Below are 24,674 nucleotides of genomic sequence, written 5' to 3' on the forward strand. Positions count from 1 at the left end.
CCTGGGCTTTCCTCGTCCTCCCGGCGTCCTCCTGCGACCGCGCCTTCGGTGGGCGCGAGGCGGAGTCCGCACAGCGGCAGGCGGGGCGCCTGCGCGGCCGGGCGGTTGAGGCGGCGTTGGGAACAGGCGTCGCGCGCGGTGGACGCGCGCCCCTCAGTGGCGAAGGCGGACGTGGCGGTAGCGTCGGTAGCGTCGCCTCAGGTGGTGTCCTGGCCAAGGGTGCAAAGAAAAAGCCCACCAGGGAGTTCAGGTTGAGTTTTGTGTATTTTCTTCATCACAGAAGTTGCCTTCACGAGTGGGGACTGTGCCTTGTGTGTGTATCCGGCTGGTACTGCTGAGAAGGCTGCAGTTTAGGGAGCCCTTGGCCGGAGTTTTCGTCTCAGGCCTGAGGGAAAAGAGAGCCCTTGGGGGGGATCTTGCTACTAGTTCTTAGCAGAGATTCGCGGGGTTGGCAACTGGGACGGCCGAAACTCAGTGGGACTTGGGAACTTTGCTTCTATTTTGGTTCTCATCTCTGTGGGTCTCATCTGGTACATAGAAATAGCGTTTTAGCTCAGAGTTTTGGCTAAATATGAAGTTTTGTGTTTATCAGCTGTTTCTTTTTCTTTCTTTTAACATATACTTTTGAAGCATACAATTTAGTGGCCTTTACTACATTCACAAGTCTGGGCAATCATCATCACTATTCCCAGAGCATTTTCTTTGTTCCCCTCCCCCCACCAAAATAAACTGGTGTGTGGGTTGTGAATTCTGATAATTTTGTAGAAGTAGAAGCATGTAACAAAGCCTTTTTGAGCGTGGCTGTGCCCTCCTGGCATATCTCTAAGGCTCCTGCATATATGTGGACTTCATTCCCTCATAAGTTACGGAATATTCCATTGAATCGTGTACCACATTTTGTATGTTTGTTTTGTTTGATGGGCTTTTGGGTCTCTTCTGGTTTTGCTTATTATGAATAATACCACTATGAATATTTCCGTACATGTTTTTGCATGAACTTTTGTCTTTTACTTTCTTTGTATATTCTGGAGATTAGCCCTCTATCACCTACATAGTGCGCAAAGATCTTGTTTTGAATTGATCTCACATTTAACATGGGGCATGACACAGAGTAGGTATTTTAAAAGTTGATATTTACCCTTGTAATTTGTGAAATTCTCTCAGAGCCTAAACAAATAATAGGTGACATAATGCATTTGTATTTTACATCTTTCTTTGTTAAAGCAGCTTTATTTATTTGAAAGGCAGAGTGACAGTGAGAGAAGGATTTTTTTTTTTTAATCCACGGATTCACTCCTGAAATAGCCACAACATACAGGGCTAGGTCAGGCTTTGGCAAGAAATCTAGAACTCTGGATCTCCCATGTGGGTGGCAGGGATCCAAGTACTTTGGCCATCAATTCTTAGAGGAAGCAGCATGACGCTGGATTGGAAGTAGACTGGACGTGAACTGACACTTAGATATGGGATTCAGGCATCCCAACTGGTGCTTATCCCATTGCACTGCTCTACTTGCTCTTATACTTTATGTCTTCGTGAAAATAAGTTGCAGGTTATTATTTTTTATGTTAGTATTGCCTAATGTCTTTATACATAATATAAATCCTTTGGTGTGTACTTAATGGATTAATGCGATGCATATAGAAGCAGACAAATAGTTATTTCAATCATGTTTTTTTCAGAATTTGCGAAAAATTATTGAGTAAGGCTGAGTATTTAAGCTTAGTGAATAAAATATCAGGTAAGGTGCTTGTATACCAAGTTGAAATATCAGGGTATAACAGGAGGTTCTGGCTCTTGAATGTTCAGAGGTACCAGTAATGGCTCCAGCCAGTTGGGAGTTTTGGATTGAGCTAGTTCTTGGCTCCAGATCACTATGTTTCCCTGCTTGTCAAATAAAAACGCAAGAGTAGAACAATCAAGTCATCCTTTTAATTGATTAAATTTAATATTCTTGCAGGTGACTTAAACGTTTAAACTTTATTTCCTTCTTAAGAATTGAACTTCTATTATTTATGATCAAATGACTTCATCATGGCCCATACAATTTTCAGCCCTCCTCTGGAAGAATTTTCTTTTAAAGGTAGGTAGAATTTTTGGGAAGTGGTTGAAAAGGCTAATGAAACCAAAGGGTAAATTTTTTAATAGCATATTCACCTTCAATTCAGTCTCTTTTTCTTTTCACTCCAAGGCTAGAGGTAGCACTTATCTTTTAAATTGTTATTGTTGCTGACATGTGAGAATTATACATATTATGGGTTACTGTCCTTGTTTCCATATATGTATATAGTGCATAATGTTTAATTCAAGGCAAAAATGTACATCTGCTTAGAGACTGAACATTTTCAAATGGCAAAGATATTCAAAATCCATTATTTTAGTTTTTTATTGGAGACAGATACAATACATTATTATTACATATAGTTAGTCTACTGTGCACCAGTATGACAGAATTTACTACTGGTATCTTACTATAGCTTAATTGGCTTTAGTCAACTTTTCCCCGTTCTTCCTGCTACTTTCAATCCTGTGATAACCACTGTACTGTAACTTCTGTAAGATAAACTTTTTAATATTCCACTTTGAGTAAGATTATGTGTGTTATCTTTAAGTGCTTGACTTGTTTCACCTAACATAATGAATTCCACTGACATTGAATAGAATGAACAATAACATTATTTACCACCCTTGTATAGTCTTTAATAATAAAGATTAATTTTCCCCCTGCCAGGTTCGGTGCCATTTTTTAAGCTGAAACATTGCAGTGTGTAAAAATGTTACACTTATTTCCAGAATACATTGAAAATAGTGAAATTTAGGGATTTTTTAATTATGCCTGAGACTGGGCTGGGACATGGTGCTACCTGATGGGGTCCCTCTAACATACCAATTCCAACTTTGGTGATCACCAGCAAACTGGAACCTGCAATTCTGCAGGCACACATTTTTCCAATATGATATAATCTAAATTTCAGAATGCCAGGCAAGGTCCCAAATGTAGCTAGGAAACTCCAAATGTCCCTGTGGTCCTAAGAGAGCTGGTAAGCACCCCAGGCCTCCAAAGCCCCCAAGAGTAGTCCTGCAGGCGGGAATGCTGTACCGCCAGCTGTTGCATAGCAGTGATTCCACCTTAGTACTGCACACAGTCAAAACCAAAATATCTTAAAAGTACTATTGGGCCTGTGTTCTTCTGTATTCTTTTCTTTCTTTTTTTTATTATTAAATTTATTCATTAATTACATTGTGTTGTAATTACATAGAATCTGGGATTCTCCCCCCCCCACCCTCCCCCCGTATTCTTTTCTTTCTACTTTGTCTAGGCAGGAGACTACACCAGACTTGTGTTTCCAAATGCCAGAACTGCCCTCTTGAAGTTTTGGGCTGCAGGTAGAGTGCACACAAACCATAAATTGAGACTTTATATCTAGTTTTTAAAGAAATTTCCACACTGTTTTTCACAGGAGCTACACTAATTTACATTTCCATCAATAGTGTACAAACTAGGAAACTACCTGTATTGTAGAATAAAAGAATGATATGTTTGTATTGTGTATATGTTGTATGTTTATAGGAGTATCAATACATACAGATAATTTTTAGAGTAATTAACAGTCTTGTTTTCCCTTCTAGGGTCGACAGATAATTGGTTTAGTCGTGGAAATACTCTTGACACTTCTATTCTTTCATTTGATCTTGACTATGCGCAGAAATACACAAAAGCCACTTTTTAATGCTTCTACTTTTAATCCTGTTTCGTTGGAGCTACCCAATTCCATCACTGTTACTCAACCTGAATTTGAAATTGTTTATGTGCCTTCTAATAGTGAAGTAGCAAAAAACATTACTGAGTTGGTGAAAAGGGATTTAAAAGTCAATTTCACAGGTTAGAACTTGTAATATCTGAGGGTTTTAAAAAAATTTTTTTTGGTATACTGTGTAAGGGTACTTTAGTCATGTATGAAAAATGGTATTAAAAGATGTTTATTTTGTTTCAAATGTTCTTGACATCTGTGCATACCAGGGATCCTCAAAAAGGTCGCAGAAAATATGGATCATGGAAAAATTGTGCAAGGATTTCTCATCCTGGAGACCCTTCCGTTAGCATGGGAGAGGAAATGGGCTTAATTCGATTAAACAGATCTATAAAGATTGGAAGAAATACATGCTCTTTGAAAAAAAGCAGTGCTGGGCCTGGTGGCGGCGTGGCCTAGTGGCTGAAGTCCTAGCCTTGTAGACGTGCAAGGTTCCCATATAGGCACAGGTTCTAATCTTGGAGGCCCCACTTCCCATCCAGTTCCCTGCTTGTGGACTGGAAAAGCAGTCAAGGATGGCCCAAAGCCTTGGGATCCTGCACCTGCATGGGAGACCTGGAAGAGGCTCCTGTCTCATGGCTTCAGATCGGCACAGCTCCAGCTGTTGTGGCTTGTTGGGGAATGAATAAATGGATGGAAGATCTTCCTTTCTGTCTCTTCTCCTCTCTGTATATCTTACTTTCCAATAAAAAAAATCAAAAAAGCAATGCTAATGCAAACATTGTATGGATAATAAACAATCAGGAAGACATGAAGCCACCAAAGGAAACTAATAAGCAAACAAAGCAAGAAAACTCAACAAAATGGAGATCTGCTGATAGTTTGAAAGAAGACTTCAAATTGTCCTAGAATCTCAATAAGGTACAAGAAAACTCATATAGACAAACTGAGTGAATTAGGAAATTGATGCAGAAACAAAATGAGTAATAAAAAGAAACCATGAAAAGAACCTAAGAGATTCTTGAACCAAAGAACAAAACACATCTGAAAAATGTACACTTGGTCATGTAGCAGGATTAATGAATCTGAAGGCAATCATTCAAAATTAACCACTTGGAACAAAATAAAATAATGTTGAAAAGGGTGATGGAAATATAAGAGTCTTACAGGACATCTTGACTGCATGAATTATGCTTGAATTATGTATATAGACGAGAGAACAGGAAAGAAAGCTAAAGAATGATTTCCAAATCTTGGATACAAATACTGATATAACTTCTAGCTAGTGTGCAGTTGTGCAGTAAAATCATTGTAATTTTAACTTTGCTGATTTAATTGAATATTTTCATATCACTATTAGCTGTTTGTATATCCGCTTTTGTGACAAATCTATTTAGATTTTTAGAATTAATATTTGTATTGCATTGGCTATTTTTCTCCTATCGCATTATGTAAATAATTTATGTGTTTTTTTTCAAATAGGTATCATTTATAAGCTGTCTCATTCTGTATCTTGCTTTTTCAATGTTAGTGGTATATTTTTAAGAATGGTGAAGTAAAATAATAATAATAACAACAATAATAATAATAACATAAATTCCTGGGTCATCTGTGATGGCTCAGTGGCTAAATCCTCACCTTGCATGTGCTGGGATCCCATAAGGGCACAGGTTCTAATCCTGGCAGCCGTGCTTCCCATGCAGCTCCCTGCTTGTCGCCTGGAAAAGCAGTGAAGGACAGTCCAAAGCCTTGGGACCCTACACCCGCTTCGGAGACTCAAAAGAATCTCCTGGCTCCTGGCTTTGGATTGGCTCAGCTCCACCCATTGTGGTCACTTGGAGAGTGAACCATCGGATGGAAGATCTTCCTCTCTGTCTCTCTCTTCCTCTCTGTATATATGACTTTCCAATAAAAATAAATAGTTTTTTAGAGAGGAATATTGCCTTTATTGTCTTTACAGATCTTTATCTCTCCTTTCCTCTCTAAAGGCACATGCAAGGTGAGGGCTTCAGCCATTAGGCTACCGTGCCAGACCCTCCTTCTGTTATTTTTAACATGACAGTATTTGCTCATATTAGCAAATGGGGACTTTGTTGTTGTGTATATATGGACAGTTGACCTAAATTTATTCTATACTGCCTGTTAAAATTTCTTTTTATGTTATATTTATCTTGTTTTTGTGTATTCTATAGGGTCAAGGTGGTAAATGATGTCAACATTTAAGCAATGCTTTGGAATTTATTATATCATGACAGGATTGTAATATTCATAGTAAAGGTTCATCATAAGAGTTTTGTCTTTACAGTTCGTGGCTTTCCTTCAGAAAAAAAATTTGAGGATTATGTTAACAGCCAAAATTCTCCTCCTGTACTGGTTGCCATTGTATTTGATCATGATTTCCAAAACCAAGACAGCTTGCCGCTTCAGGTAAGGAAGCTTATATAAAGACCTGATAATAATATTTTTTTTGATTTAAGGGATTTAGTGAGATGTAGTCCCATTTTCTAAATGGGAGAAATTGCAGCTTGTCCAAGAATATAACTGTTCACTTACAAAGAATAGAAATTTCAATCTAGGGGATGGCATATTGACTCAACTGGTTAATCCTCTACCTCCAAGTGCAGGCATCCCATATGGGCACTGGTTCGTGTCCTGGTTGCTTCTTTTTCCATGTAGCTCCTTGCTTGTGGTCCAGGAAAGCAGTGGATGACCCTGCCCCCACATGGGAGATTCAGAAGATACTCTTGGGGATCTTTTCAGTTGGGGTCATTTTGGTAATTTTGGGAGAAAACAAGTGGAGTTACCTGAGCTACAGGAGTATGTGGGAGTGTTCTGTCAATCTTCATTCTCTTTACAGCCCTGTCTTATATTCCTGTGCACAACAGTGCTTTGCCTCAAACACTTAAGTTAGCTGTTAGTTCCTTATTCTTGCTCTTTTCAGTCATTTTATGATGCTGTTGCCCTTTGTGCATGTTACATTCAGCTCTGTGAACCACATAGATGACTTTTTTTTCCCCCAAAATAAGATCATCTTGTCTGTGAATTGTTGGCAGCTTTTCATTATGTGGTGAAGCCTCGGATCTGCTGTTTTACATCTGATTGATGTCCCTCTAAGAGACATCTGATGTTCACTCAGTAGGCACACCAATTCTAGGTCTAGAAAAAACATATTCACAGTGACGATGAAAATAACATGATTGTTATCTTTGAAACTCAGAAGTAAAATGTCATAAAGTGACAGGGTGTGGCTACAACCTGTACTGATTGTGCTTTTGGAATGTATTACCAGCTTGTGTGGTTTTCTGTTTGTCCCATATTATAGTGATATTGTTGTTTTTCATAACTCAGAATCCGAAGTTATTATACTTCCTTTAAGACACAATTTAAAAATTAATGCTTTATTTCTTTTCACTAATAATATTTGCCTTTTAATGTTCATTGGTTTAAAGGATTTGTTTTCTATTGTTCATTCTAGGTAAAATATCATCTACGTTTTAGTAATTACACTTCTGACCATAATAATTTACAAAGGTCAACCTGGAGTCAACAGTCAGCAAGTTGGGATACAGCATTTCTCTTTCCAGCAGTGCCTACGCTAGGGCCCAGGAACCCAAGAAGCAGCGATGGAGGAAATCCTGGTGAGTAAACCCTTCAGCACACATTTTTACATTATTACTTTTTTTTTTTTTTGCCTGTGGATATGTGATTTATTGCATATATGATTTATTTTCTCAACACATGAAAAGGTATTTATTGTCATAGTAAATTTTTAACCATCTATTTTAATTAAGCATATAGAGCTTTATACATTTTTAAATTATCCTCTTATTACCTTAACTAATTTCCCAAGCTTTGTACCCCTATGTATCTATATTGTCTTATCTATTTATATGATCCTAGATTTTCATCTGCTGGATGGACACATATCTTGAATATTAACATGGCCTGTATTTTATACCATTTTGAGTTGAATGATTTTTTAATGACAATTTTAAATGATTTTTCAGTTTTACAAATTACCTTGAAGAAAAAAGAACACCAATAAGGGTTATGTTTTTAACATATCTGATAGTTTTCTTTAGGAAATTATTCAACAGTAGACAAAAACTACATGTACTTTGCCATTATCAGTGAAAAATGTAAACAATAGAAATCTGTATTCAGGACCGGGTTAAGAATATAATAGACTATTTGATATATTAAAAAGCAGCTGTTAAAAATTAATGTTCCCTTTGCTAGTGTAGAAATTTAAAAAAATATTTATTTTTTATTGCAAAGTCAGATATACAGAGAGGAGGAGAGACAGAGAGGAAGATCTTCCGTCTGATGATTCACTCAAAAGTGAGCACAACGGCCAGTACTGCACCAATCCGAAGCCAGGAGCCAGGAGCTCTTCCAGGTCTCCCATGAGGGTGCAGGGTCCCAAGGTTTTGGGCCGTCCTCGACTGCTTTCCCAGTCCACAAGCAGGGAGCTGGATGGGAAGCAGAGCTGCCAGGATTAGAACCTGTGCCCATATGGGATCCTGGCGCATTCAAGGTGAGGACTTTAACCACTACGCTATTACACTGGCCCCAGTGTAGAAATTTTTAATAGTTGTATTTCTTCAAATACATGAACATGGAGTGTGTTTCCACTATTTGTGTCTTAAATTTCTGTCGGCAATTTTGTTGTTTTCAGCAAATATTTTCTTTATTTCCTTCATTAACTTTATTTCTAAATATTTTATTTTTTATTTGATATTACTGTAAATCAGATTGTATAAGTTTTTATTTTGAGCTTTATTTCTATTTTTAATATTTGTATTCTTTTATTAATAAAAGAGAACAAGTTTCATATATATTTTTAAATACAATTTAATGAATATACTGACTTATATGTTCAGTGTAGAGTGGAGTCTTAATCTGTTCCAGCCTGCTGTAATAAAATATCAACAGACTGAGTAATTTGAAAATAATGGAAATGTTTAGTTATCACAATTCTGGAGTCAATAAAGTGTAAGATCAAGGTATTAGAAGATTCCTTCTCTAGCAAAGGTTTGCTGCATGCTTCCAAACTGGGAATTTGTTGCATCTCTTGGAGGGGACAATTGCTGGGTCCTTACATGGTAGAAAGTGAAATGGGCAACAGGGATTAAAGTACTATATTAATAAATTTTTTTCTAGTATTCCAGAATTCCTGATATGGACTACTTTATAAAGGAAAAAGATTTATTTTAGTTCACCATAGTCAGATTAAGTAGCTGCCATTTTAATATTGTTTGACATATGACTTTGGGAATTAAATGTCTACATGAATCCAGAGGAATACACCATAAAGAAATGATAGTGTTCTGCCCTTCGTCCACCAAAGTTCATATCCTTCTCCGACACAACCATTCTATTCTCAGTAGTTCTAAGGTCTTAGTCCAGCATTAATAGAAAAGTCTAAATTTTCATCTGAGACTAAAGACAAATTCTTAAATCCATTAGTCTTGTAAAATAATAATTTAAAAAAAATAATCAAAATTGGATACTTCCAGGATCTAATGTCAGAACAGGCATTTCAAAGGAAGGTATGGGGAATGAGAATGGAGTAATTGGCTCTAACCCAGTTTTTTGCATTAATTTTGTAAAGGTTTGTTTGTTTTTATTTGGAAGGCAGTGTTACAGAGAAAAGGGGAGTCGAAGTGAGAGAGACAGAGAGAGAAAGAGAAAAAAAGAGGGAGAGAGATATCTTCCATCTGCTAGTTCACTTCCCATATAGCCACAATAGCTGGAGCTGGGCTGATCTAAAAGCAGGAGCCAGGAGCTTCTTCCAGGTCTCCCACATGAGTGCAGGTGACCAAGGACTTGAGCCATCCTCTGCTGTTTTCCCAAGCTATAAACGGAGCTGGACTGGAAGAGGAGCAGCTAGAACCAGAACAGCTTCCTTTTGGAAGCCAGTGCCATGGGTGGAGATTTAAGACACTCGCCACAGCAAAAGCCCTACATTACATATATATTTTTTTCTTACCACAACAAGCTGAAATAAGTTTTAGCTTTAGCTAAACAGCAGAGTGCAGGCTGTTTGGGGGACTCCTTTTGGCTGTGTCATTGTGTGGCAGGTAGCCTACTTTCTGGCACAGTCCTTCAGCAGTACAGGGTGTCACGTGAAGAGAGACAAGGAGTGTCCATGCCTGTCTGTGGCTTTGTACATCCGTCCTTTGTAAAACAAGTAAGAATCAATCATGGGAGCTCTATCCTAAACATGATAGTCATAAGTTTCCACCTTAATATAATTAACATATGTTTTTGGGAATTAGCCTTATGCATGAATTCAGAGAGAGACAAACCATATTGAATCATAGCAGACATTTCTTTGGTCTGTTTTATAAGAGCACTAATCTCACTTGTGAGGGCGGGGCATGCATGACTTGCCCACTTACCCAAAGGTTCTACCTTTGGCCACCGACACACTGGGTATGAAGTTTGAACATTTGAATTCTGAGGGACGTGTGTGTTGAAAGTATAGCAAAAGGTCTGTGTAGTATGTGTTTGAATTCTCCTTTAGTTTGACTAGTGCAATTGCATAAAACAGTGGTATCATTTTCATGTACTATGTAGTTTTGGGATGATGGTAATACCTTTCCATGTGATGTATTGTATGTTAGGTCCAGAACCACAATAAGTGTTTGTGAAATTATTTTATTCTCTGAGTTAGAATTTTTCAGTTTTTCCTGCTGTTTCATAGTATACTGTCCTTGATGATCTTTATTTTTCTCATTTAGGGTACATCAGGAGAGGGTTTCTGGCTGTGCAGCATTCCGTAGATAAAGCTATCATTTCATATCATAGTGACAATGCTGGAGCAACCTTGGCTGGACTGAACATTTTTGCTAGAAGATTTCCATATCCTGCCTATCACCATGATAATTTTATGTGGGTTTTTATAGGTTTATTTCCTTGGATTGTTGTATTTGTGTTTTCTCACAATGTACTTAGCATTGTTGGGACCATTGTGTCAGAAAAGGAAAACCGCCTAAAGGTAACTTCATTTTATTTGTTACATTTTGGGCCTATGGGACAGATGTATGTGGAAGATTTGATTATGCCTATACATTTAGCACTAGTGAATTTTTTTGCTGTAACCATGCGCAAATTTAGGTCAATGAGACCTACTCTATACCATTTATCAATTTTCTGATTTTTTCTTTTAACTAAATTCCTGGTTTGGTTTGTAGTTTTATTGAGCAAATGCTATTTTAAAAATATTGCTGTGGACATGGGTCAAAAATGTCAGTCTCACTCATACCGATTACATGTTTTTATACTCTTTGAATATTAATTACCAAAAATCAGGCAAAGCATATATTAATTACCTTTTTGGGGCGTCTTATGTCACTAAGCATAATGGTTTCCAGTTGTGTGCATTTTGTTGCAAAAGACAGAATTTCGTTCTATTTATGGCTGAGTAGTATTCCATAGAGTATACATGTCACAAATTTTGTTATCCTGTCTTGAGTTGATGGGTATCTTGTAATATAAGTATATAAATAACGCTCTCATATGCTGATTTATTTGGGTAAATTCCCAGGAGTGGAATAGCTGAGTCATATGGTATCTCTGTTTGTAAATCTCTCTGCAATCATATACTTTCCTCCATAATGGTTATAATATCTTACATCTCTTTTTTAAAAATATTTTTTAAAGATTTATTTTTATTTTCATTACAAAGTCAGATATACAGAGAGGAGGAGAGACAGAGAGGAAGATGTTCCATCCGATGGTTCACTCCCCAAGTGAGCACAACGGCCGGTACTGTGCCGATCTGAAGCCAGGAGCCAGGAGCTCTTCTAGGTCTCCCAAGAGGGTGCAGGGTCCCAAGGCTTTGACCTCTGTGGATTAGGTTTTCCAGTCTGAAAAATGGACTTAGGTCCCATTTTAGGATGAGAGCAGCAATAGACAACACACAATGAACCTGTCTGTGTGTCAATAAAACTATTTGCAAGAAAAAATGTATATGGGATATCCAGATTGACTCATGGGTTGTGGTTTGCCTATCCTTATAATAATCTACAATAGAATTCAATTTTATTTATCCTTCTGGCTTATTACTTCCTGAGGGGGGACAGAATTAAAAGAAGGGCAATCATTTTGCATTTAAGATGTTTATTTAAGGATTCTTTACATCAGAGCCACAGCTAGTAATTTATTGGAGAGAAGATCACCAGACTTTCAAATCTGAGCTGAAATTTCAGCTTTGTCATTTCCAAGGAGGATGGTTTTGATTAGTCACCAGACCATTCTGAGTTTTGGATATTATGGTATTTACCCTGTTTTAAGTCATTGTGCTAATTAAAATCGATAATGCATGTGAATGCATTTTGAAAATCAGTAATCATTTTTCGTATTTGCTTCGTGTCCACTTTGCCATAGGAATATCAGCTCATGATAGGACTCAGTAATAGTATGCTTTGGGCTGCGTATTTTGTCACATACTTTATCATGTATGGAATTATCATCCTTTTACTGTATGGAGTTCTATTTTTCAAGGCAAGTAATCAGTTTTAATACAGAGTATTTCCAGTTAAACTTCAACATGTGTAAAGTAATTGGGGTGGGTCATGCATTTTAGGGGCATTCTGTGAGAAATGAATTATTCAGTTAATTTGTATCTCACTGAGCAGTGTGGCCCAAACACCAAATGTTTGTTTTCCTATCATTTTGTTTTTGTAATATCACTTTGAATGTGTCTAAACCAGATTCCTGATTATTTTGCCAGCTTGCTCATGAGAGAGTCCTTCAGTACAGTGACCCCTCAGTCGTTGTTCTGTTTCTCCTGTGTTACGTCACCAGCTTAATAATTTTTGCTTTTATGATTAGCACATTCTTCACTAATGGTGAGTGTAGAACTTCTTTATGTTAAAGTATTCGTGCTTGAATTGATTTTTTTTTTAAGATTTATTTTATTTTTATTACAAAGTCAGATATACTGAGAGGAGGAGAGATAGAGAGGAAGTGGAGCTGCTGGGACTAGAACCAGCAGCCATATGGGATCAAGGCAAGGACCTTAGCCACTAGGCCATGCTGCCGAGCCCCCTTGAATTGATTTTTAAAAAAAATTTAAGGATGTATTTATTCTTTATTGGGAAGGCAGACTTAGAGGGAAAGAAGAGAAAGAAAGATCTTCCATCCAGTGGTTCACTGTCCAAGTGGTCTCAATGACTGGAGATGAGCTGAGCCAAACCCAGGAGCTAGGAGCTTCTTCTGGGTCTTCATGTGTGAACAGGGTCCCAAGGCTTTGGGACACCCTGTACTGCTTTCCCAGGCCACAAGCAGGAAACTGGATGGGAAGCGGAGTAGCGGGGATACAAACTGGCGCCAGTATAGGATCCTGGCATATGCAAGACAAGAAGTTGGCCACTGGATAATTGTGCTGGGCCCTAAATTGATTAAAAATTTGAGAGCTCTATTTATAGTTTAGATGACACTTCCTATGTATCTTCTACTTAAATTGTGAATCAAGAGAAATAAGATGCATGTGAAGAGGTTTGAGAATTGCAAAGATCCATGAAAGTTAACATGCATGGAACGCATTTGAGAAGAGTTTAACAATCAAGATAAGGTCATATGTGACAGGCAGATATAAACCTAAATTGAGTCATATAGAAATAGACACTTTATTCACTGAAGTCGTGGGATAATTTACTATGTCCCTAAATCAGTGTTAGATACACAGACACAGACACACACACACACAGACAAACAGATAAGAATTGTTTTCCTTCTGTTGTGTTTGACAAGTGAGGAGGAGGAGCAGCATATGTTTCTGGGGGAGATCCAAACTCTTTTACCTCGGATATTTAAAGAGTACTTTTTTAGGCACCATTATTTTGTTATTTAAAAAATAAGAAAATGTTCATTTCAGACAAGAGGTTTTTCAGCATTAAAAAAATTTATGTGTCATGTGCTGTTGAGAATTATTACATTCTGTTGGCCATTTAGGCCACAAAGCCTATGAAGCAAGCTATCTTATGGCAAAAAAATTACATTCCACTGGTATTTTTATTGTTTTCAGCAATAACACTACTATCTATGGGTGGATTCTTACAAAACAGAGAGCCATATTAACACATAACAACACAATGAAAGTATGGTTATAAAAATTGTTATACCAATGTAAGAAAGACTAAAATGATATGCTGAAGAATGGTATAATGTAGGCAACCACCAAGGAATTACTTCATTAATAAAACAACCATTTTTTCTGGGGCTTTATTTTCCATTTAACCCTCGCAACTCCTAATGCCTTTCTGCCTCTGTGGGTTTACCGATTCTGGATATTTTGTATGACTGGAATCATATATAGCCACATTCTGGGTTTAGTGGGGAGCATTAAAATTTCTTGACAAGCAGTTGTCCATAATACTTTCTAAGGATTGTGTTTCTTGTATTGGTTATAGTAGTGTGTTGTCTTAAATCTCTGAGATTTACCAGTGTAGCTAAAGTCTTGTTGATTTTATTTTTTGGTAAATCATTTTATTCAGTCTTTACAGTTAGAATATATATTCTGCCCCTTTTAATGGAAGGGATGAATGTCAGACAACTATTCAGCCAGCTTGCTGATGTAACTCTGCATATTCTTACCTTGATTTCAAACATTATTTATTTATTTAATTTGAGGGAAGGAGAGGAAGGAAGTTAGGGAGAGAGAGCAAGAGCACTCCCATCTGTTAGTTCACTGCTAAATGCTTATTACAGCCTGAGATGAACCTAACCAAAATTGGGAATCAGGACCTCAACCCTCAACTCTCAAATGGGAGGCCGGAACTCAGGAACAAGAGCCGTTACCTGATGCCTTCTAGTGTGTACAGTAACAATGAGCTAGATTCAGAAATGGAGCTGGGACTTTAACCCACGCACTCTGATGTGGTATGTGGGTTTCCCAAGCTGTATTCTAACCATTGTACCAAATGCCTGCCACACCCTCTTGTCTTGATTTTGACTTTATGTGTTGTCCCTAAGACCTCCCTGACGCTTAACAGATGTTTTTAAAAAAAGCTCATCTGGATATTTTCTGTCTGCATTAGACTGAAATAATGCAATTCCTATAATTGCAACTTAGACCATGTGGTTCTGTATAATAAACGACTTTATTATCTATTTTAGATATTCTTCTTAGAGTATCATAAGTATGTGCTTAAAGTATTATAAATAAGATTGACATTTTATATATGAAAGCATTATTATGTTTTTAATTTTTGTCTACGAAATTAAAAAAAATTAATGGAACTTGTGTAGGTATCTTCATCTAACCTGAACCACCAATATTGTACATCTAATTTGTTAGGCTTAGTGGTGATGAACACAAATTAAAAATTTATAAACATATGGATAAGCCCTTTCAAAGAAAAAATATTTGCAGTATTAGAAGAAGGAGGAGGATAAATTATAAAATTTCTTCCTCTCATCATTAATTTATTTTAATTCAAATAAAAATATTTATTGAGCAGCTACTTTGTGTTAGGCACTGTGCCAAGTACCAGTGATACAGCAGTGAACAAAACAAAACCGAACAATTCTGCTACTTATAGTTTACATGCTAGAGCTATTTTGTAATAAAGTAAAGATATTTCTATTTCAAGACATTGTAGCTGTGTAAACAGATTCTATCTTCTTTTCAGCTTCTTTGGCTGTCGCTATTACTGGTTTTTTCTATTTTGTCAGCTTCTTTCCACAAGTAATCATCGTAGCTCAGTATGCACAAATGAGCTTCACTCAGAAGATAACTTCCTGTTTTCTTGCAAATATTGCACTAGCTATTGGGATTGATTTACTGTGCAAGTCGGAAATGAAAAGTGAGTCTCTCTTTGCAAAAGCGCTTTTAATGGTTTTATCCCTAGAAAGAAAAGGCAGGCAGTATACAGTTGGTCAAGAGGAGGGGAGCAAAAGAACCTTTTTGGCCTTTAACTGTATTTTTAAATTATATTTTCCAGATCACAAAAATTATGTATTTGCACTATGTATACATATATTATACATGCATGCAGTTTTGAGGATACTTTAAAATGGTGTAGAAAATGTGGGGAAATGGAAATAAATAGAGAAGTTTATTTTGATGCAAAAATGTTTTAAATGTATACATATTTTTAAATAATGTATATATTTCCATAATAAATACAAATTCAATTATACTGTATATTTCATATAAATAAATGCATTAGTGTTACATATTATATATTGTATTACCTATATAAAGGGATATTCATCGACTATGAAGTTAAAAGTGTTTTAGTTTAGAAAATTTGAGATTCATGCAGTTTCTTCCATAGTATTCACTTTCAGGAAATGTTTGAAGACCCCTCAAATATGTCCACATTTTATGTATGTCAGTAGTTTCTTCAGAAAGTAATTACAGAATTCATGTCACTGTAAACAACCAATATAATTATCTGTTTGCAATTATTTCTGCATTTATTTACGGAAATGTACTTGTGTCGTGATAAAAAAAATTGCTTTTTCTTACTTTCAGTGTAGTTGTTATCCATTTGAAGTAGGAATAGATACATTTGTTTATGTATTTTCAACCTTTTCCTGTTATTGTTGGTGTTGTTGTTTCTGAGTATGTAAGACATTCACACAAGTTTTTTTTTAAATTTATTTTTATTAGAAAGGCGAATTTACACAGAGAGACAGAATGATCCTCCATCTGCTGGTTCACTCCTCAGTTGGCTGCAGTGGCTGGAGCTGAGCCAATCTGAAGCAAGGGCCCTCTTCCAGGTCTCCCAAGTGGGCGAAGGGTTCCAAGGCTTTGGGCCGCCCTCGACTGCTTTCCCAGGCCACAAGCAGGGAGCTGGATGGGAAGTGGGGCTGCCGGGATTAGAACCTGTGCCCATATGGGATCCCGGCGCGTTCAAGGCGAGGACTTTAGCCGCTAGACCACGCCGCCAGGCCCGATTCACAGAATTTTTAAGGAATCAAACCAAATAATGTAATGAAGTTATACTACAAGAATCGTCACTCACTTACTATTCCATTTTATCTGATGTCTATAGGTGATTAGTTTTTACTATTTCTAGTTTATTGATCCTGTATTTCATTCTTTTAAAAAACATCACAAAGTTTATGTATTTTATTGCTCAAACTTGCTATAACAATAGTAGAATACTGCACATTCTTTTCAACTCTGTTTTCAAATAATATGTGCTAGACATCATTACATATGACTTTACATGTATGAAGAGTCTTCATAAAGTTCCTGGAAAATGTATTATCAAAAGATTTACACGGCTTTTAAAATGTTTTGCATTGAAACTTACTAACTTACTGCCACGTGTGTGAATGGCCTCTAGTTTGAAACTCTAGAAGATTTAAAGTGTCAGAAAAGAAACCCTGTCAGAGTAACGTGAGTAATGCTAAAACAGCAGCAAGAACAAACATCAAACTTTCAGAAAAGATTTATTGTAGTGATTAGAACTTCTCGTGTTGTGTTGAATAAGAGTGGTAAAATTGGACATTCTTGCCTTGTACCCAATCTTAGGGTGAGAAGGTGTGTTCTTTCCAAAAGTATATTATATGTAATATTTATGATGGATTCTTTTAAAATAATATCTATGATGCATTATTTTCCTCATATTTTTAAATGATCTGTCTATATTCTCTTAAGTTTCATTGAGTTTTATAAAATCATTACTTGAAATTCTTTTTAAATCATGATCTATTTCTGGAGATAGACTGTGGTCCTTCGGAGTTTTCCTTGCTCCTGTTTCCTTGCTTCTTCACATTTCTCGTGTTTCCATGTTGATCTCTGTGCTTTTGTGCTCAATGTCTGGTGCTGTTTTCTTTTTGGAGTATCTTTCATTGAGAAAGACATTTATGTTTACATGAAATGTGGGATATTAGTTGAGTTGTTAGTTTTGGCTTTGGTTCTAGGTAAACCTTGAAGTGCATCCTCCATGTGGTTTCTTCAGCCGTAATCAGTGTCATTGTCGTCTGGTGCGACAACTCTCTCGACTTCAACAGTTCACAGAAGTAGTGCTGTGATTCTGCAGCAGTTGTGGGCCTCCAAAAGCGCAAATTCCTTATGGCCCTATTAGAATCAACTAGCAGGCACACTGGAGTTCGTGACTGCAATAGCCGTGATCTTGAAGTGAAGGACAGCATGGGGGTTGGGAGGGCTGTTCTCAGATCCTGATTGGTTACCCTGTGTAATTCTGTGCTTGTGGCACTGATCGTCAGAGCTCTGGAGCAGTGGGAGAACGATGGAACCTATGGGTGACACTGGGGCAGGGACCCAAGGACTTGAGCCATCCTCTGTTGCCTTCCCAGACCAGAGCAGAGAGATGGATTGGAAGTGGAGCAGCTAGGGCATGAACCAGCCCTCAAATGGAATGCCGCCAGTTGCAGGTGGAGAATTAGCTTGTGTGCCACCATGAGGTCCGTTATTGAACAAATTTAACACAATAGAGTTCTAGACTTTTCTAATAAGTTTGATGTCTGGATGCCTTGTGAATTGTTTTTATCAGTTTAATATTATCTTGTGATAATATTGTCTGGAAATCATATTTTCTCTTTAGTGTTTATTGTTTTTGCTTGTTGAGGGCTGCATTCTTCTGTTTAGTGATTTCTCCAGACTCCTTTTGCTGTGTCTGTATTGTTTTGTGTCCCGGAAACCTCTGTTCTCTCACCCAGTGATGTGATGTAGAATTTTCTCAGGTGAAGTTAAACAAACATGTAAACACCAATCTGTATGTAAATATGCTTTATTTTGGGGAATAGCAAAGAATAAGATTATGAGTGTGGACACACATGCACAGACAGAAGTGGCCCATGGTAAGTTTGAGGAGCAAAGGAAAAGGTTTGGGTTTTATCAGGGAAAGAGAAAATCTATGTAAGATGTTTTTAAAGAAAGTTTCATTTGTACCTGCCACATAATGCTAGAATAGAGGAACCCTGATTGCTGAGTGGCCACAGTTATGAGGTGAAAACTAATCTCATGTCATCGCAATCTATTTCATTGTATTAGTGTATGAGCAATTAGACAGTTGTCTTTAGTAAAGAAACAGCTTTCTGTGATTTGTAAGTAGTCACCCCAAGTTTTTCTGTGCACTGATTTGTTTTCGTCTCTTCACTGTACACCAAAGGTTTGGTCAAGCTATTTTCTTTAGTTGTCTGTTAACTTGTTGCTTTAGATGCATGAAGTATGCCATCTGGCTCTAATCTTAATCAGAGTTGTTGATCCAATCATTCCCTCATTGCTACCATAGTTCAGTGTCTTAAACCATTTATGTACCTTTTAGTGTAGTTTCACTTTTATTAAGCTAAATTGTGAGCATGATGTATGGCTGGAAAGAATCCTAGTGTATGTATGCCTTTACTTGTGTGATGATAATATGTAAGGGAAAGAACGCATACTGGAGTCCTATGATAAGTCCCAGGCTTTTGGTGAGCCTGCTTTCCTGGATCATGAAACTAGTGATTTTCAGTTTTCCCCTTTCTATGACTGGTTGAATGGCTAGAAGGGGTTAGAGCTATTTTTGGCTACCCAAAGAGGTTTATTACGTTGTCATACACTTTATTCTTCTCTTAGACCATCTAAAATCAAAGATATCTTCACATAGTGAAAAAAAAAGGCAATACCTATTTTGAGACATTCTTCTTTGTTGTTTAATCATGTAGCAGTCAGGTGATTTTTGTTCTAGTCATAGTTGAACATTTGAAGTAACTATATCCTATTATGTTTCAGGGGTTGGAGTCCAGTGGGATAACCTTTTTTCACCAGTGATCCCAGGAGACACGTTCACTTTGGGCCATGTGTTTATAATGCTTTTAGTTGATGCTTGTTTGTATGGCCTTGTGACCTGGTATATAGAAGCCGTCTTTCCGGGGGAGTATGGTGTGCCCAAGCGGTGGTATTTCTTTGTTCAGGTGAGTCTTGATGCTTCGCTATTTAGAGAAATCCTAGCACTTCTGTACCTGGTTTGTAGAGCCATTGCCTTTAAAAAAATTATTTATATGGAAGACAGGGTTATACAGAGAGAGGACAAGAGAGAAAGAGGAAGAGAGATCTTTTATCCATTGGTTTACTTCCCAAATGGCTGCAATGACTGGGGCTGGGCCAAACCTAAGCAAGAAGCTGAGAGCATCTTCTGAGTCTCCCACATTGATGCAGGGGTTCAAAGACTTGAGCTGTCCTCTGCTGCTTTCCCAGACCATAAGCAGAGAGCTGGATTGTAAGTGGGGCAGCTGGGATTCAAACTAGCATCAATTTGGGATGCTGGAACTGTAGGCCATGGCCTAACCTGCTATGCCACAGTGCTGATCCCAGAACATCATTGGCTTTAATACCTTCCTCATGGTGTCCCACTCTTATGTACTAAGACAGGTATTTTATTTTCCTATCTCAACTAAAACTATTATTGGTTAACTTTGTAACATGTATCATAGAATCAAACATTTGGTGAAATAATATTCCTTTGTGTATATATATCATATGTATCTTTTAATTTATTAATCTGTTGATAGGTACATGTTGGCTATGATCAACGGTTCTGCAATAAACATGGGAGTACATGTGGTTTTTTTATATGCTGATCTCATTTGCTCTGAATATATTTCAAAAATGGAATAACTTGATCAGATGCTGCATTTATTTTTTTATTTTGGGGGGAATATCATATTTTCTTCCATAATGGCTATACTAATTTGTGTTCCCAACAATCATGTGTAAGGGCTCCATTTTCTCCATATCCTCATGAGTTGTTTAAAAATTTTTTCCATTTTAATGCTAGCCACTGTATTTATACTGAGATAAAATCTTACTGTGGTTTGGGTTTACTTTTACTGAAGGGTTGTTGTGTTGAGCATTTTCTAATGTATTTTTCTTTCCAGAATTGTGTGTCCAGATCTTTTGCCCACTTCTTAACTGGGTTGTTTTCTTGTTCAGCTTCCTGAGATTCTTACATATTCTGGATGTTAATCATTTGTCAGATGAATACTTTACATTTTCTCTGATTGTTCGAGTTATCTTTTCACTCTTATTGATTATTTCCTTGGCTGTACAGAATCTTCTTAATTTGATACAATCCCATTTGTGTATTTTTGCTTTTGCTTCCCAAGCTTTTGGGGTCATATTTAAAAAGTAATCATCCTTACCAATGAAATACAAAGTATTTCACCTAATTTTTCTTCCAACAGTTTAATAGTTTCTGATCTTAAATTTAGATCTGTGATACATTTTGAGCTGATTTTTTTAATAGGATGAGAAATATATGGGTCAATGGGAGATCCAGATTCAGTGTCCTGCGTGTGGATCTGCATTAAAAAAATTTTTTTTATTGGAAAGGTAGATTTACAGGGATAAGGAAAGACAGAAAGATGATATTCCATCTGTTAAAGTGACTCCCCAAATAGCCTTAATGGCCAGAGCTGAGCCAATCAAAAGTCAGGAGACAACAGCCAGGAGCCAGAAGCTCTTCCAGGTCTCCCACAAAGGTGCAGGATCTCAAGGCTTTGGGCTATCCTCTTCTGCTTGTCCAGACCACAGCGGGGAGCTGGATGGGAAGTGAAGCAGCTGCAACAGGAACTGGCACCCATATGGTATGCTGATTCCGCAGGGCACACTGAGCCACCACGCTGCCCGAGTCTCCAACGTTACCAGCACCATTTACTGAAAACATTTTTCTCCAGTATATATTTTAGGCATCTTTATCAAAGATCCCTTGGTTTCAGAGTCATCGGTTCATTTCCGAAATCTGTTTTGTGTCATTGACCTCTGTGGCTACATTTGTGCCAGTACAGTGTGTTTTTGTCTCAGTAACGCTTGGCTATTATTTAAAGTCTGATATTGGGATATCTTCAGCTTTGTTCTTTGTATCCGTGGTTGTTTCAGCTACTCAAATTTATTTATGTTTCTATTTGAGTTTTACGATTATTTTGTCTTTGTTCTGTAAAAATATTTTGATGGGATGGTGGTTAACACTGAATCTGTACATCACTTTGGGTAGTATGTTCATTTTAATATTAGTTTTTCCCAATCAGTGAATATGGGAAATGTTTCCATTTTTTATACTTTTCCATTTTGAAATCTTTCCATTTTATATATGTGTAGTTTTATAAATATGTATTATTTAGACATTATATATACACACACACACACACACATATATATATATATATACTAAATGAGGGAGGCTTTTTTCCTTCTTAAGTCTCTGATGGTGAAGAAGGCAAGCACAGGTTAATGCAGTTTTGTGCTACTCTTCTGTATTATGGCACCAGGCCAGGCCATAGCCAGGAGATGGGATCTTCATTTGATTCTCCCATGTGGGATCTTGGGCAGGTACTTGGACCATCCTCCATGGCTTTTCCCAGGCCATTAGCAGGGAGCTAGATTGAAAGTTGAGCAGGTAGGACTTGAACTGGTGCTATCAGGGATGCTGACATCACAGGCAGCTACTTCACTGGATATACCATAGTGCTAGTCCCACATTGAAAACAATTTTGATTCTCCCAAGACAAATTGAAAGCTCAAGGAGTGATTAGGGATCACTATGAGACTGGATATCCAAATGAAAAGCCTCGACTGAACATGACACAATGATTTTCACTGTGCCATTTTGAGATGATTTCCTTTTGTCCCACACATTTATTTGAAAAGCAGAATGACAAGAACATGAAAAGGGAGAGGATAAGAGTTCTTTCTATGGATTTACTCTCCAAATGGCCAAAAATGGCCAGGGCTGGGACCAAGTTGAAGCCAGGAGCCAAGAACTTCATCTGGGTCTTCCATGAAGATGAATCTTCTTTTCCTACGTGTACTGGATAGGAACTGGAATAGCCAGACTCAAATTAGCATGCTAATATGGATGCTGGCACTGTAGGTAGTGCTGGCTCCTTGGACAGTATCATATTAAATAAGTGTAAAAATCATTTCATTTTTCATTGATAAAAATATTTTCGTTTTATTCTTTCAGAAATCTTACTGGTTTGGGCATCCAACCTCAAAGATAGATGAAAATATTGAGCTTTCAGATTTTCAGGAAAGTTACTATTTTGAAGCTGAACCTGTTGGTTTGGTGGCTGGTATCCAGATCCAACATTTGCGCAAGGTATTGTTTTATAGGTCTCTTCTGAATAATAGTAAAAGTTAACCTACAATGTAAATGAAATGTTTGTCATAGCCCTACCTGTACTCCTATGTTAATTTAAGGTGTTAATTAGCATGTTTACTAGCTTTGACAAGGTAAAAATGAAATACATGAAAACAGAATAGAAATCCACTTGTTTCCTGTCTTCTTTAGTTTTGTAGGTGAGAACTATCTCTTGTATGATTCTTCCATGATAAAAGGTAGAACATAGTTATGATTGTGATAGATATGCAAATATTCACTTCTGTTCACTCTGGTTGTATTTGTTCGACAAGCTTTACATTAGGCTTTCTGATTGAACACTCTTCTGTCCAATCCCATTTATCTGGATCAACTCAAGGCATGAATTATTTAGGTAAACCTTAGATTTTCTAACATTCGCCTTACTTTGTAGGGGCTTCAGCTTAAATCAAGCCTTTAATCTCACAATTTGTGGATGTTAGAATTCTCTCTTCAGTTTCCATTAATTGTGTGTGTGAGGGAGTGAGAATTTTTTTATGATGTTTGTTTTTTTATGCCTCTGATACGTTTGGATTCTGGTTTAAACATGTAAACCCAGATAGGAAAATTAGGCTTTATTGCTGATGTTCTCACGATATCCAATTTTCTATATAAAAGCTTCTTTACATTAATGATTTATTTATTTTTATTGGAAAGTCAGATTTACAGAGGAAAACAGACAGAGAGGAAGGTCTTCCATCTGCTGGTTCACTCCCCAAGTGGCCGGAGCTGACCCTATCTAAAGCCAGGAGCCAGGAGCTTCTTCTGGGTCTCCCACACGGGTACAGAGTCTCAAAGCATTGGGCCATCCTCAACTGCTTTCCCAGGCCACTATCAGGGAGCTGGATGAGTAGTGGAGCAGGTAGAATGTGAACTGGTGCCTATATGGGATCCTGGCATATACAAGACAAGGACTTTAGACACTAGGCTACTGTGCCATCCCTTTGGGAGACCTGGTTTGAATTCCCAACTCCCAGCTCTGGCCTTGAAATCTTGCCTGGCTGTTGCAGCCACTTGTGGCATGAACTGGTAGATGGAAGCTCACTCCTACCCCCTTTTACATATCTCTTCTTTCAAGTAATTTTTGAAAAATAAAGACATATAAGCATTAAAAAATGGAAGAATAAAAGCATTTTATGAAATACAGAAAATTCTCAATATAGTTTAATATGTATACATTGCCAATTTTTATAAAAAAAACAGTTGTGAATGAAGACTGACTGGAAATCTTTTTTATATTAAAATGTACATAACATAAAATTTACATTTCTAGCCATTTCAGTGTTCAAAGTTAAGTGGCATTTAGAATATTAACAGTGTTTTTCTTTTTTTTTTTTTTAAAGATTTATTTATTTTATTACAAAGTCAGATATACACAGAGGAAGAGAGACAGAGAGGAAGATCATCCGTCCCATGATTCACTCCCCAAGTGAGCCGCAACGGCTGGTGCTGCGCTGATCTGAAGCCGGGAACCTGGAACCTCTTCTAGGTCTCCCACACGGGTGCAGTGTCCCAATGCATTGGGCCGTCCTCAACTGCTTTCCCAGGCCACAAGCAGGGAGCTGGATGGGAAGTGGAGCTGCCGGGATTAGAACCGGCGCCCATATGGGATCCCGGGGTGTTCAAGGCGAGGACTTTAGCTGCTAGGCCACGCTGCCAGGCCCTTAACAGTGTTTTTCAACCATCACTGCTGTCTACTTTTGAACGGAAAGACCAAACCAATCACTTATCAATCACTGAACATTTCCCTCTTCCTCCTGCCCTTGGAAAATGTTAGTCTGCTTTCTGTCTCTGTAAATTTCTCTATTCTGAATAT

The 24,674-nt window shown here is 37.4% G+C and overlaps 1 protein-coding gene across 1 annotated transcript in view; it reads left to right on the plus strand.

Moving 5' to 3' along the window:
• Window positions 1-16: 16 nt before the first annotated feature.
• LOC101526161 (phospholipid-transporting ATPase ABCA3-like) overlaps window positions 17-24,674 on the plus strand; it is a 58,925-nt gene continuing 34,267 nt past the window's right edge. Inside the window, exons 1-11 of the mRNA XM_058680882.1 lie at window positions 17-250; window positions 1,961-2,083; window positions 3,631-3,883; window positions 6,058-6,179; window positions 7,228-7,390; window positions 10,499-10,755; window positions 12,147-12,263; window positions 12,493-12,610; window positions 15,395-15,568; window positions 19,456-19,637; window positions 22,685-22,819. Of these exons, the coding sequence (XP_058536865.1) occupies window positions 2,024-2,083; window positions 3,631-3,883; window positions 6,058-6,179; window positions 7,228-7,390; window positions 10,499-10,755; window positions 12,147-12,263; window positions 12,493-12,610; window positions 15,395-15,568; window positions 19,456-19,637; window positions 22,685-22,819 (1,581 nt within the window). The 5' untranslated portion in view covers window positions 17-250; window positions 1,961-2,023. The remainder of the gene's footprint in view (window positions 251-1,960; window positions 2,084-3,630; window positions 3,884-6,057; window positions 6,180-7,227; window positions 7,391-10,498; window positions 10,756-12,146; window positions 12,264-12,492; window positions 12,611-15,394; window positions 15,569-19,455; window positions 19,638-22,684; window positions 22,820-24,674) is intronic.

The sequence above is a fragment of the Ochotona princeps genome, chromosome 24 (genome assembly GCF_030435755.1).
Source record: "Ochotona princeps isolate mOchPri1 chromosome 24, mOchPri1.hap1, whole genome shotgun sequence".
NCBI classification, from domain to species: domain Eukaryota; kingdom Metazoa; phylum Chordata; class Mammalia; order Lagomorpha; family Ochotonidae; genus Ochotona; species Ochotona princeps.